The following is a 13,702-nucleotide window of genomic DNA, read 5'->3' on the forward strand; positions in this document are numbered from 1 at the left end:
AAAAGTGCTTGTCTTTTCGATTTTCCCATTTTCAAGTTCTTTTCTCGTGTCAAAGCTGATTTTCTGTTTCTCTGTTCCTCCCACATCCCACTTTAGGAAGCTTTGTATTAAAGGCTGCTTTCCAAGCCATGGAAGAGGAAGCAGGACAGTTTCCATCCCTTTAGACACCTGGAAGAATCCTCTTGCACTTCACGCATCTTCAGAAAGGAGTCTTAAAAGTCCAAAAGAATAGTTTAAAAGCTTTGCTAATTGCTAGTGACCATGACTCTTTCCATCTAATTTATCTCAATCTGCAAGGCCTGCATTAGTCTCTATTCCTATAGCAAAGTAACAGACTGTCTTTAAGGCTTTCATTTCTTATTTTTATTTTATTTTCTCTCTCACAACACTTTTTTCATTTTCCCTAAACCTTTTCTCTGTACAGTTCTCCAACTTTACATTCATCTTGACAAGAAACAGGGAAGTAACTTGGAGGAAAGAGGGACAAGGAGAAAAAGGAAAAAGAGAAGAAGTGGTTACCTGCTTTCACCAAGAGAAGTAACAGCACATTCCCACCTGTGTTTGCCTGGGGGTGAAGACACTTATGAATCAATGACCAAAAGTGAGAGAAGTATTGCTAATAGGAATGAGAAGAACACAAAGAACAGGTAAACTCTAGATTCCTCTCGGTTATATTGAACTATATATAGTGTATATATTGTGTATCTATTGCTATACTGAACCCACAGAATGGTTTGAGGTCAAATACGGTTTTTAACACAATCTTACACAATTCAGAAAAAAACACTTGGGCATTCTACTCCAACAAATTCTTTATATATACAATTCAATCTAGAAGAGGTGGGTTTTTTTTCATTGAAATATAGTTGGTTTATAGGATTGTGTTAGTTTCAGGTATAGAGCATAGTGATTCAGTATTTTTGCAGATTATGTTCCATTATAGGTTATTGCAAGATAATGGGTATAATTCTCTGTACTATAAGTAAATCCTCGTTGCTTATCTATTTTAGATATAGTAGTTTATATACTTTAATCCCATAGTCCTAATTTATCCCTCCCCCCACCTCCCATTTGGTAACCACAAATTTATTTTCTATGTCTGTGAGTCTGTTTCTGTTTTACATATACATTCATTTGTATTGTGTTTTTAGATTCAGGTGGACTATTTTTACATCGTTTAGTTACGCACTGAGAAAACTGCCTAACAGTCTTATGACTGTATGTATCACAAAAGGTCATCAGACCCTGGAATTTACAAACCTGACTGTGCACGAGAGCCACCCGTGGACTTTTTTTAAATTTTGACTTCCAGATCCTTCCCTCTTTATTTTTAACGAGTTCCATGTGTGATTCTGATGTACATCCAGCTTGAGAATCACTAGTTTGGTCTGTCTCTCTCCAAACTGTTCATCTTCAGTCTTGAAAAATTAAAATTCCCAAAGTGTGAATGCCTACAGTATGAATCATCTTCTTACTCATCATATTAGTATTTCAGTTTAAGAACACAAAGGCTCTCCTTGATGACTGCAAGCTGTCTAGATCATTTTATGGGTGTAAAGTACTTTACTAGAGCAGTTGTTTATCATTCTTTTTAACATCTTCATTGGAGTATAATTGCTTTACATTGTTGTGTTAGTTTCTGATGTATAACAAAGTGAATCAGCTATATGTACACTTATAATCCCGTATCTCCCCTCTCTTGAGTCTCCCTCCCACCCTCCCTATCCCAGCTGTCTAGGTAGTCACAAAGCACTGAGCTGATCTCCCTGTGCTATGTGGCTGCTTCCCACTAGCTATCTATTTTACATTTGGTAGTGTATATATGTCAATGCCACTCTCTCACTTCATCCCAGCTTACCCTTCCCCCTCCCCGTGTCCTTAAGTCCATTCTCTACATCTGCGTCTTTATTCCTGTCCAGCCCCTAGGTTCTTCACAGACTTTTTTTTTATTCCATATACATATGTTAGCATACGGTGTTTGTTTTTCTCTCTCTGACTTACTTCACTCTGTATGACAGACTCTAGATCCATCCACCTCACTACAAATAACTCAATTTCATTTCTTTTTATGGCTGAGTAATATTCCATTGTATATATGTGCCACATCTTCTTTATCCATTCATCTGTCAGTGGACACTTAGGTTGCTTCCATGTGCTGGCTGTTGTAAATAGTGCTGCAATGAACATTGTGGTACATGACTCTTTTTGAAATTAGAACATTCCCTAACACCATATACAAAAATAAACTCAGAATGGGTTAAAGACCTAAATGTAAGGCCAGACACTATAAAACTCTTAGAGGAAAACATAGGCAGAACACTGTATGACTTAAATCTCAGCAAGATCCTTTTGGACCCACCTCCTAGAGAAATGGAAATAAAAACAAAAATAAACAAATGGGACCTAATGAAACTGAAAAGCTTTTGCGCAGCAATGGAAACCATAAACAAGATGAAAAGACAACCCTCAGAATGGGAGAAAATATTTGCAAATGAAGCAACTGACAAAGGATTAATCTCCAAAACATACAAGCAGCTCATGCAGCTCAATATAAAAAAAAAAAAACAACCCAATCCAAAAATGGGCAGGAGACCTAAATAGACATTTCTGCAAAGAAGATATACAAATGGCCAACAAACACATGAAAGGATGCTCAACATCACTAATCATTAGGGAAATGCAAATCAAAACTACAATGAGGTATCACCTCACACAGGTCAGAAAGGCCATCATCAAAAAATCTACAGACAATAAATGCTGGGCAGGGTGTGGAGAAAAGGAAACCCTCTTGCACTGTTGGTGGGAATGTCAATTGATACAGCCACTATGGAGAACAGTATGGAGGTTCCTTAAAAAACTAAACATAGAACTACCATATGACCCAGCAATCCCACTACTGGGCATATACCCTGAGAGCAGTTGTTTATAAGCTGCAGGGCCCCATTTTGTACGATGGTAAAACTTTGAATCAGATACAGCAAGTGTTTTAACTACTTCTTAAAAGTAAATTGCTGGGTAAATTTCACTTTTAAAGAATTGTATTCATTCTTTCACATCAGCTGGATACCACCTAATGAAGTTTAGCATCCCTGGTCACGGTCCAAATGTAACATTTTCCCCCAAAACATGTTGAAATCAATATTTTGAGAATAGTGAGCTATTAAATATCTGGTCTGTAGCAGGAAGAGAGGAAATGGAGATTCTCCTCCACATAAGGAGAGGAAAAACATAACGGGAAATGCACAGGCAGAAGAACCATCCACTTAGATCTCAGGCAGAACTTGTCAATCCCTTGAATCCTTTCTTCTTCCCACAGCTGCACTAAAATCGTTCCCCAATCGCACTGCATTCTCTCCCACTCCGATGCCTCAGAACAGATTGTTCTGTACTCCTTGATGAAGTCCTGGTCTCTTAAGACCAGCTGAAATGTTACTGTTTCTGTGGAGGTTTCTTCCGTTCTCCAGGTCTGTCCTCTGCCCCCTCGAAGTCTCTATTTAGCTTCCATGACAGTGTAACTATCTGGTTTGATGTCAGTGTCCCCTGTTCGGCTATCAATTACATGAGAGCATTTCTGAATTTCCAGTTCCTAGCACAGTGCCAGACACCCAAAACGTGCTCAGTAAATGCTCACTGAATAAATATGAAATAATTTGCTTAAATTTCCATTCTACTGGACCTCATCTGACCTAATTGTCTCTTAAAGTGGCAACTAGAAAGGGCTAGGTGTCCCCTAGGGTTCCATGACACAACCGTAAATCCACTGGCCTTTTGAAACAATAGACAGAAGTCCCTGTCTGGCAGCTGCATTCAGCAACTTGCCAACAGAATTCTGTAACTGGGTTGCTGTGGTTTGGACCCAGGAAGAGATAGATAGAGGAAAAACCTGGAGTGAAAAAGCCAGGAGTGTGTAACCAAGTGAGACAAATGAGCAGTTTGAAAACCCAGGAATATCAGCTGTATTCTGGCAGTAGGTATTGAGAACTGTCCCAGACCAAGAGGAGGACAGAGATCAAAGACCAGGGACATAGCTATGGATCCCAAGAGAGACTGTATAGGTTACAGGGACTAGGGAATGATGATCCCGGTTTACTAGAACTAAAAGACTATCAATAGCCAGGACCCTAGAGTTACAAGTGATAAAAATCAGAAAATGAATGTAACTGCAAAAGAAGATATGTCCCTGCACTAGGACCTCAAAGCCCTCTCTGGTTGTCCTTACAATGTATCCTATTGTCTTATTGCCCTACCAGACTGTGAGCCCCTCAAGAAAAGCCATTTCAACCTATTCCTCCTTCTGTTCCCAACACCCACTAGGATCCCAGCATATTGTCTGACACTTAATTTACACCTAACATATTTTGCTGTTGAAGTGACCTCTAAGAATGGAGAAGTGTCTAACTTACACCCTCCAAGTCCTACAGCTAAAGACAAGATTTTAACCCAATGTGTTTTACTATGTGAATTTCAGGCTACTTCAGCAGTTCCTTGATTCTGTCATTATGAGACATTTTCCCCCTAAATTACATGTGATGACTAGAACTTCATAGGTTATAGAAATAAACAGATATGAGCAGAAGAGGAAAAATACACAGAAAGAATGTACTTTTTCTTAGTAATGATACACTCAAACATTTCTAGTGCCTGAGAAAGCAAAACCTTCTTTAATTCCACTGCAGTTTTGAAAGGAAACCTGCCACTGTACTGACTGTTCGTTGCTCCAGACAAGCTTGGGTGTGTGGCTAATGTTTGGTGCAGCAACTCTGATACAGTGTAAGATTTCTGAGTGACAGGATGATATCAGCTTTTTGCAGAAGTTAGCTGCAATTTTATTGGAAAAAAAGTTGTCTGAGGAGATTGAGCAGTAACTGAATATGCATATATATGCCCCAGCAGTCAAAGAGCTGTAAAGTAACCACTTTTTCAAATTGACTTGTGCAATAGAGAGAAAAACTCCCACGTTTCCTCAGGCCTCATACATCGTCAAATGGGCACTATAAAACAATGCTTTCCTTTCTTGCTTTTTATCACTATGAGTACAGACATAAAGTTAGTTTAATAGTAAATGGACATTCTATCCTATGCTTTCTTCACAAGGAGAATGTCAGATTTTTACAGTTATTGAAATACAGCGCATCCTGAACTCTCCACAGACTGGCCTGTAACTTGCAACGCTGTGCCTTCTAGAATTGCAGTTCCCCTGCTATTCCCAAGTAAACTCAAGTTCAGAAACCCCATTAAAGGCTCTGGCCTAGAGTTTTCTCTTGTCCTGTCTTTGCCACCTGACCAAAAACTGGAGCTTCCTCTGTGGCCCTGCATGGCATGCAGTGACTCCCTCTGGGATCTCCACGATCCAGCCTCATCCACCAGAACACAGGCATCAGTCCCCTCCACCAGTAAGCTTACACAAGCCACTGAACCAACCTTACCCACTGGAGGGAGACAACAAAAACAATGGGAACTCCAAACCTGCAGCCTGTGAAAAGGAGACCCCAAACACAGTAAGTTAAGCAAGATGAGAAGACAGAGAAATACACAGCAGATGAAGAAGCAAGGTAAAAACCCACCAGACCAAACAAATGAAGAGGAAATAGGCAGTCTACATGAAATAGGATTCAGAGTAATAATAGCAAAGATGATCCAAAATCTTGGAAATAGAATGGAAAAAATACAAGAAACGTTTAACAAGGACCTAGAAGAACTAAAGAGCAAACAAACAATGATGAACAACACAATAAATGAAATTAAAAATTCTCTCTAGAAGGTATCAATAGCAGAATGACAGAGGCAGAAGAACGGATAAGTGCTGGAAGATAAAAGAATGAAAATAACTACTGCAGAGCAGAATAAAGAAAAAAGAAGGAAAAGAATTGAGGACAGTCTCAGAGACCTCTGGGACAACATTAAACACACCAACATTCAAATTTTAGGGGTCCCTGAAGAAGAAGAGAAAAAGGGACTGAGAAAATATTTGAAGATATTATAGTGGAAAACTTCCCTAATAAGGGAAAGGAAATAAGTCCAGGAAGCACAGAGAGTCCCATACAGCATAAATCCAAGGAGAAACATTCCAAAACACATCAATCAAATTACCAAAAGTTAAATCCAAAGAAAAAATATTAAAAGCAGCAAGGGAAAAGCAACAAATAACATACAAGGGAATCCCCATAAGGTTAACAGCTGATCTTTCAGCAGAAACTCTGGAAGCCAAAAGGGAGCGTGGCAGGACATATTTAAAGTGATGAAAGGGAAAACCTACAACCAATATTACTCAACCCAGCAAGGGTCTCATTCAGATTCGACGGAGAAATCAAAACCTTTATAGACAAGCAAAAGCTAAGAGAATTCACCACGAAAACAGCTTGACGACAAATGCTGAAGGAACGTCTCTAGGCAGGAAACACAAAAGAAGGAAAAGACCTACAATGACAAACCCAAAACAATTAAGAAAATGGGAATAGGAACATACATATCGATAATTACCTTAAATATAAATGGATTAAATGCTCCCACCAAAAGACATAGACTGGCTGAATGGATATGAAAACAAGACCCATATATATGCTGGCTACAGGAGACCCACTTCAGACCTAGGGACACATACAGTCTGAAAGTGAGGGGATGGAAAAAGATATTCCATGCAAATGGAAATCAAAAGAAAGCTGCAGTAGCAATTCTCATATCAGACAAAATAGACTTTAAAATAAAGACTATTACAAGAGACAAAGAAGGACAATGCATGATGATCAAGGGATCAATCCAAGAAGACGATATAACAATTGTAAATATTTATGCACCCAACATAGGAGCACCTCGATACATAAGGTAAATCCTAACAGCCATAAAAGGGGAAATCGACAGTAACACAATCATAGTAGGGGACTTTAACACACCACTTTCACCAATGGACAGATCATCCAAAATGAAAATAAATAAGGAAACACAAGCTTTAAATGATACATTAAACAAGATGGACTTAATATTTATAGGACATTCATTCCAAAAACAGCAGAATACACATTCTTCTCGAGTGCACCTGGAACATTCTCCAGGATAGATCATGTCGTGGGTCACAAATCAAGCCTTGGTAAAATTAAGAAAATTGAAATCGTATCAAGTATCTTTTCTGACCACAACGCCATGAGACTAGATATCAATTTCAGGAAAAAAACTAAAACATACAAACACGTGGAGGGTAAACAATACACTACAAGATAACCAAGAGAGATCACTGAAGAAATCAAAGAGGAAATCAAAAAATACCTAGAAACAAATGACGATGAAAACATGACGACCCAAAACCTATGAGTTACAGCAAAAGCAGCTCTAAGAGGGAAGTTTATAGCAATACAATCCTACCTCAAGAAACAAGAAAAATCTGAATAAACAACCTAAGCTTACACCTAAAGCAATTAGAGAAAGAAGAACAAAAAAAATCCCAATGTTAGCAGAAGGAAAGAAATCCTATAAATCAGATCAGAAATAAATGAAAAAGAAATGAAGGAAACAATAGTGAAGATCAGTAAAACTGAAAGCTGGTTCTTTGAGAAGATAAACAAAATTGATAAACCATTAGCTAGACTCATCAAGAAAAAAAGGGAGAAGACTCAAATCAACAGAATTAGAAATGAAAAATGAGAACTAACAACTGACACTGCAGAAATACAAAGGATCATGAGAGATTACTACAGGCAAGTATATACCAATAAAATGTACAACCTGCAAGAAATGGACAAATTCTTAGAAAAGCACAACCGTCTGAGACAGAACCAGGAAGAAATAGAAAATATAAACAGACCAATCACAAGCACTGAAATTGAAACTGTGATTAAAAATCTTCCAACAAACAAAAGCCCAGGACCAGATGGCTTCACAGGTGAATTCTATCAAACATTTAGAGAATAGCTAACACCTATTCTTATGAAATTCTTTCAAAATGTAGCAGAGGGAGGAACACTCCCAAACTCATTCTTTGAGGCCACCATCACCCTGATACCAAAACCAGGAAAAGATGTCACAAAAAAAGAAAACTATGGGCCAATATCACTGATGAATATAGATGCAAAAATCGTCACCAAAATACTGGCAAACAGAATCTAACAGCACACTAAAAGGATCACACACCATGATCAAGTGGGATTTATCCCAGGGATGCAAGGATTCTTCAATATATGCAAATCAATCAATGTGATAAACCATATTAACAAATTGAAGGATAAAAACCATATGATCATCTCAATAGATGCAGAAAAAGCATTTGACCAAATTCAACACCCATTTATGATAAAAACCCTCCAGAAGTAGGCATAGAGGGAACTTACCTCAACATAATAAAGGCCATATATGAAAAACCCACAGCCAACTTCGTTCTCAATGGTGAAACACTGAAACCATTTCCACTAAGATCAGGAACAAGACAAGGTTGCCCACTCTCACCACTATTTTTCAACATAGTTTTGGAAGTTTTAGCCATGGCAGTCAGAGAACAAAAAGAAATAAAAGGAATACAAATCAGGAAAAAAGAAGTAAAACTGCCACTGTTTGCAGGTGACATGATACTATACATAGAGCATCCTAAAGATGCTACCAGAGAACTACTAGAGCTAATCAATGAATTTGGTAAAGTAGCAGGATACAAAATTAAGGCACAGAAATCTCTTGCATTCCTATACATTAATGATGAAAAATCTGAAAGAGAAATTAAGGAAACACTCCCATTTACCATTGTATCAAAAAGAATAAAATACCTAGGGATAAACCTATCTAAGGAGACAAAAGACCTGTATGCAGAAAACTATAAGACACTGATGAAAGAAATTAAAGATGATACAAACAGATGGAGAGATATACCATGTTCTTGGATTGGAAGAATCAACATTGTGAAAATGACTATACTACCCAAAGCAATCTACAGATTCAATGCAATCCCTATCAAGCTACCATGGCATTTTTCACAGAACTAGAACAAAGAATTTCACAATATGTATGGAAACACAGAAGACTCCAAATAGCCAAAGCAATCTTGAGAAAGATAAACAGAGCTGGAGGAATCAGGCTCCCTTACTTCAGACTATATTACGAAGCTACAGTAATCAAGAACAGTATGGTACTGGCACAAAAACAGAAATATAGATCAATGGAAGAAGATAGAAAGCCCAGAGATAAACCCATGCTCATATGGTCACCTTATTTTTGATAAAAGAGGCAAGAATATACAATGGAGAAAAGACAGCCTCTTCCATAAGTGGTGCTGGGAAAACTGGACAGCTACATGTAAAAGAATGAAATTAGAACACTCTCTAGGGCTTCCCTGGTGGCGCAGTGGTTAAGAATCCGCCTGCTAATGCAGGGACATGGGTTTGAGCCCTGGTTCGGGAAGATCCCACATGCCGTGGGGCAACTGAGCCTGTGTGCCACAATTACTGATCCCATGTGCCACAACTACTGAAGCCCGTGAACCTAGAGCCCATGCTCCATAAGGAGAGAAGCCACCACAATGAGAAACCCACACACCGCAACAAAGAATAACCTCCACTCGCTGCAACTAGAGAAAATCCCTGCGCAGCAACAAAGACCCAATCCAGCCAAAACTAAAATAAATAAACATTCCCTAATACCATACACAAAAATAAAATCAAAATTGATTAAAGACCTAAATGTAAAGCCAGACACTATAAAAAAACTCTTAGAGGAAAACATAGGCAGAACACTATGACTTAAATCACAGCAAGATCCTTTTTGACCCACCTCCTAGAGAAATGGAAATAAAAACAAAAATAAACAAATGGGACCTAATGAAACTGAAAAGAGTTTGCACAGCAAAGGAAACCATAATCAAGATGAAAAGACAACCCTCAGAATGGGAGAAATATTTGCAACCAAAGCAACTGACAAAGGATTAATCTCCAAAATATATAAGCAGCTCATGCAGCTCAATATCAAAAAAACAAACAACCCAATCCAAAAATGGTCAGAAGATCTAAATAGACATTTCTCCAAAGAAGATATACAGACTGCCAACCAACACATGAAAGGATGCTCAACATCACTAATCATTAGAGAAATGCAAATCAAGACTACAATGAGATATCACCTCACACAGGTCAGAATGGCCATCATCAAAAAATCTACAAACAGTAAATACTGGAGAGGATGTGGAGAAAAGGAAACCCTCTTGCACTGTTGGTGGGAATGTAAACTGATACAACCACAATGGGGAACAGTATGGAGGTTCCTTAAAAAACCAAAAATACAATTACCATATGACCCAGCAATCCCACTACTGGACATATACCCCGAGAAAACCATAATTCAAAAAGACACATGCACCCCAATGTTTACTGCAACAACATTTACAATAGCCAGGACATGGAACAACCTAAGTGTCCATCGACAGATGAATGGATAAAGAAGATGTGGCACATATATACAATGGAATACTACTCAGCCATAAAAAGAAATGAAATTGAGTTATTTGTAGTGAGGTGGATGGACCTAGAGTCTGTCATACAGAGTGAAGTCAGTCAGAAGAGAAAAACACATACCGTATGCTAACACATATATATATGGAATCTAAAAAAAAAAATGGTTCTGAAGAACTTAGGAGCAGGACAGGCATAAAGACACAGACATAGAGAATGGACTTGAGGACACTGGGATGGGGAAGGGTAAGCTGGGACAAAGTGAGAGAGTGGCATGGACATATATACAATCCCAAATGTAAAACAGATAGCTAGTGGGAAGCAGCTGCATAGCACAGGGAGATCGGCTCAGTGCTTTGTGACCACATAGAGCAGTGGGATAGGGAGGGTGGGAGGGAGACACAAGAGGGAGGGGATATGTGGTTATATGTATACATATAGCTGATTCACTTTGTTATACAGCAGAAACTAGCACAACACTGTAAAGCAATTATACTTCAATAGAGATGTTAAAGTTTAAATCCAAAAACAAAAATTCTTAGTTATCTCCTCATTCATTCCACATGTATCTAATGCATCGATTGCCTATTTTATGGCATAAATAGGATTTGGATATGGAAAGATGAATTAGTCACAGTTCTGGCCTTCAAGGTGCTCAAAGTCTACTATGAAAAAAACAAACAAAACAAACAGTTACCATATCATAGCCTAAGTGCTATGATAAAGATTTTACAAGGTAATGTATTATTGGGGAGGAAAAAACCTCTAACTAACCATCTGGGAGGATGGGTATTTGGGAGGGTTGGATATGTTTACAAGGAGATGTCATGGGAAAGTTACTGCAATACATGGGAATTTTGGAGATACTATTACTTTGGTGTCTGCTAAGCTCAGTAGTTTTCTATCCAAATAGTAAAATAGTGAGAGAGTTAGTTGAATGCAAAATCTTCTTAATTCTGGGTGAAATGCAGATCTAGAATTTGCTCATTTAGCATGAACTGTACCCACAGTTATAATAAACGAATTATTAATTCGATTCACACAAAAGCAAGGTCCCTTAACCCAATTTTCATGGAAATTGTTTCTCCCGCCATTAACCTTAATTCTAGGTTCACTCCCCTCTAAGGACCTAGTCAAAAAGGCAATACAAGCTTACTAACAAGGGTGTACACACTGATGTAGTTAAAGCTGATTAGCATTAGGATATAATGGTAGTAGGAAACCTGGATATACACCTTGGGATATCAGGCATAGCAATGGTCGAGAATAATGCTCTTTAGAAAATTATAAAAATGGTGCACCTGAAGGATGAATGATATGGTTTGTTTTCCATTAGAGCCCAAAAATACATGGCTGATTAATTTTTTAATTGAAATATAGTTGATTTTCAAGATTGTGTTCATTTCAGGCGTACAGCATAGTGATTCAGTATTTGTGCAGACTGTATTCCTTTATAGATTATTATAAGATAATGGGTATAATTCCCTGTGCTATACAGTAAATCCTTGTTCCTTATCTATTTTATATGTAGTAGTTTGTATCTGTTAATCCCATACTCTTAATTTGCCCCTCCTTTGGTAACTGCAAGTTTGTTTTCTGTATCTGTGAGTCTGTTTCTGTTTTGTATATAGATTCATTTGTATTATTTTTGAGTCCATATATAGTATTTGGCTTTCTCTGTTTGACTTATTTCACTAAGCATAATATTCTCTAGGTCCAGCCATGTTGCTGCCAATGACAGTATTACATTACTTTTTATGGCTAAGTAATATTCAATTGTATATATGTGCCACATCTTCCTAATCTAATCATCTATTGATGGGCACTTGGGTTGCTTCTTTGTCTTGGCTATTGTAAATAGTGCTGCTATGAACATCGGGGTGCATGTATCTTTTTCAATTAGTGTTTTCATTTTTTCCAGATATCTACCCAGGAGTGGAATTGCTGGATCATATGGTAGTTCTATTTTTAAATTTCTAAGGAAATGTTATACTGTTTTCCATAGTGGCTGCACCAATTTGCATTCCCACCAACAGTGTACTAGTGTATGCTTTTCTCCACATCCTCTCCAACATGTGTTATTTGTAGACTTTTCGATGGTGTGAGGTATTACCTCATTGTGGTTTTGATTTGCATTTCTCTAATAATTAGTGATGGTGAACATCTTTTCATGTGCCTGTTGGTCATCTGTGTATTTTCTTTCAAGAGATGTCTATTTAGGTCTTCTGCCCATTTTTTGATTGGGTTGTTTTATTGATATTGAGTTGTATGAGTTGTTAGTGTATTTTGGAAATTAACCCCTTGTCAGTCACATTGTTTGCAAATATTTTCTCCCATTCTGTAGTTTGTCTTTTCATTCTGTTGATGGTTTCCTTTGAAGTGCGAAAGCATTTAAGTTTGGTCAGGTCCCATTTGTTTATTTTTGCTTTTATTTCCTTTGCCTTGGGAGACCGATCCAAGAAAATATTGCTATGATATATGTTGGAGAGTGTTTAACCTGTGTTCTCTTTGACCCAGATCATGACTATTGAACTCCAGGCATAATGGAGATAGGGAGAGAGTACACTGGTCCCATTCACGGAACTTAAAGACATTTTGTAGTTACCAGGGATAACTGTATAGGAATGAAGATAGAGGGGCTTTCTCCTTACTTACCCTTCCTTTTTCTTTCTGACCATAATACGGTTCTTTGTTTCACCATCTACTGAAAAGAATTCTAAAGATCACTACCTAGCATCCTTACTAAAATGATTCAAATCTATGAAGTAGAGCCTAAAACAAATTTACTTTCTGAAGGAGTGATTCCAAGCCCTAGATGTTCCCAATTATGCAAACAGTTATCACAAGAGATATTCAAATAAATTTATAAGAATAAATATATTGCTTTAAAACATTAACATGTATAATATCCTATTTTTAGGAAGTATATATTTAAGACATATAAAAGATAATGTGAAATGAGAAAGTGTTAAGATGTTACAATGGCGAAATCTTTAGATTCTAAAGAGATTCCAATTCCATGTTCTAGAATAAAGATTTTAGTTTTGCCCAGGATGGTTACTGTGGCTATTTTGAGGTGAACTGGGAGGCTCTGAGCCATGTCAAAGTGGAGGAGTGGGGGTCAATGGGCAACTTTATTCTATTGATACAAGCAACACACATTCATTGTAGAAAAAGTAGAGAATACTAGGAAGCAAAAGGATTAAAAAAAAAAACCCTATAACCCCACAACTTATTAGATAACCATATTAGTAAGCTTTTAAAGTATATTTTCTAGAATTTTT

At 37.6% G+C, this 13,702-nt stretch overlaps 1 protein-coding gene across 1 annotated transcript in view; it reads left to right on the top strand.

Annotated features, from left to right (window-relative positions):
* Positions 1 to 651, top strand: part of LOC307175458 (uncharacterized protein) — a gene marked incomplete at its 3' end in the record, with an annotated part of 118,811 nt that extends 118,160 nt beyond the window's left edge. Inside the window, exon 3 of the mRNA XM_079900570.1 lies at positions 425 to 651. Within this exon, the coding sequence (XP_079756696.1) occupies positions 425 to 651 (227 nt within the window). The remainder of the gene's footprint in view (positions 1 to 424) is intronic.
* Between the last annotated feature and the right edge of the window lie 13,051 nt (positions 652 to 13,702).

This window comes from Stenella coeruleoalba (assembly GCF_951394435.1).
Source record: "Stenella coeruleoalba genome assembly, chromosome: 16".
Classification (NCBI taxonomy): domain Eukaryota; kingdom Metazoa; phylum Chordata; class Mammalia; order Artiodactyla; family Delphinidae; genus Stenella; species Stenella coeruleoalba.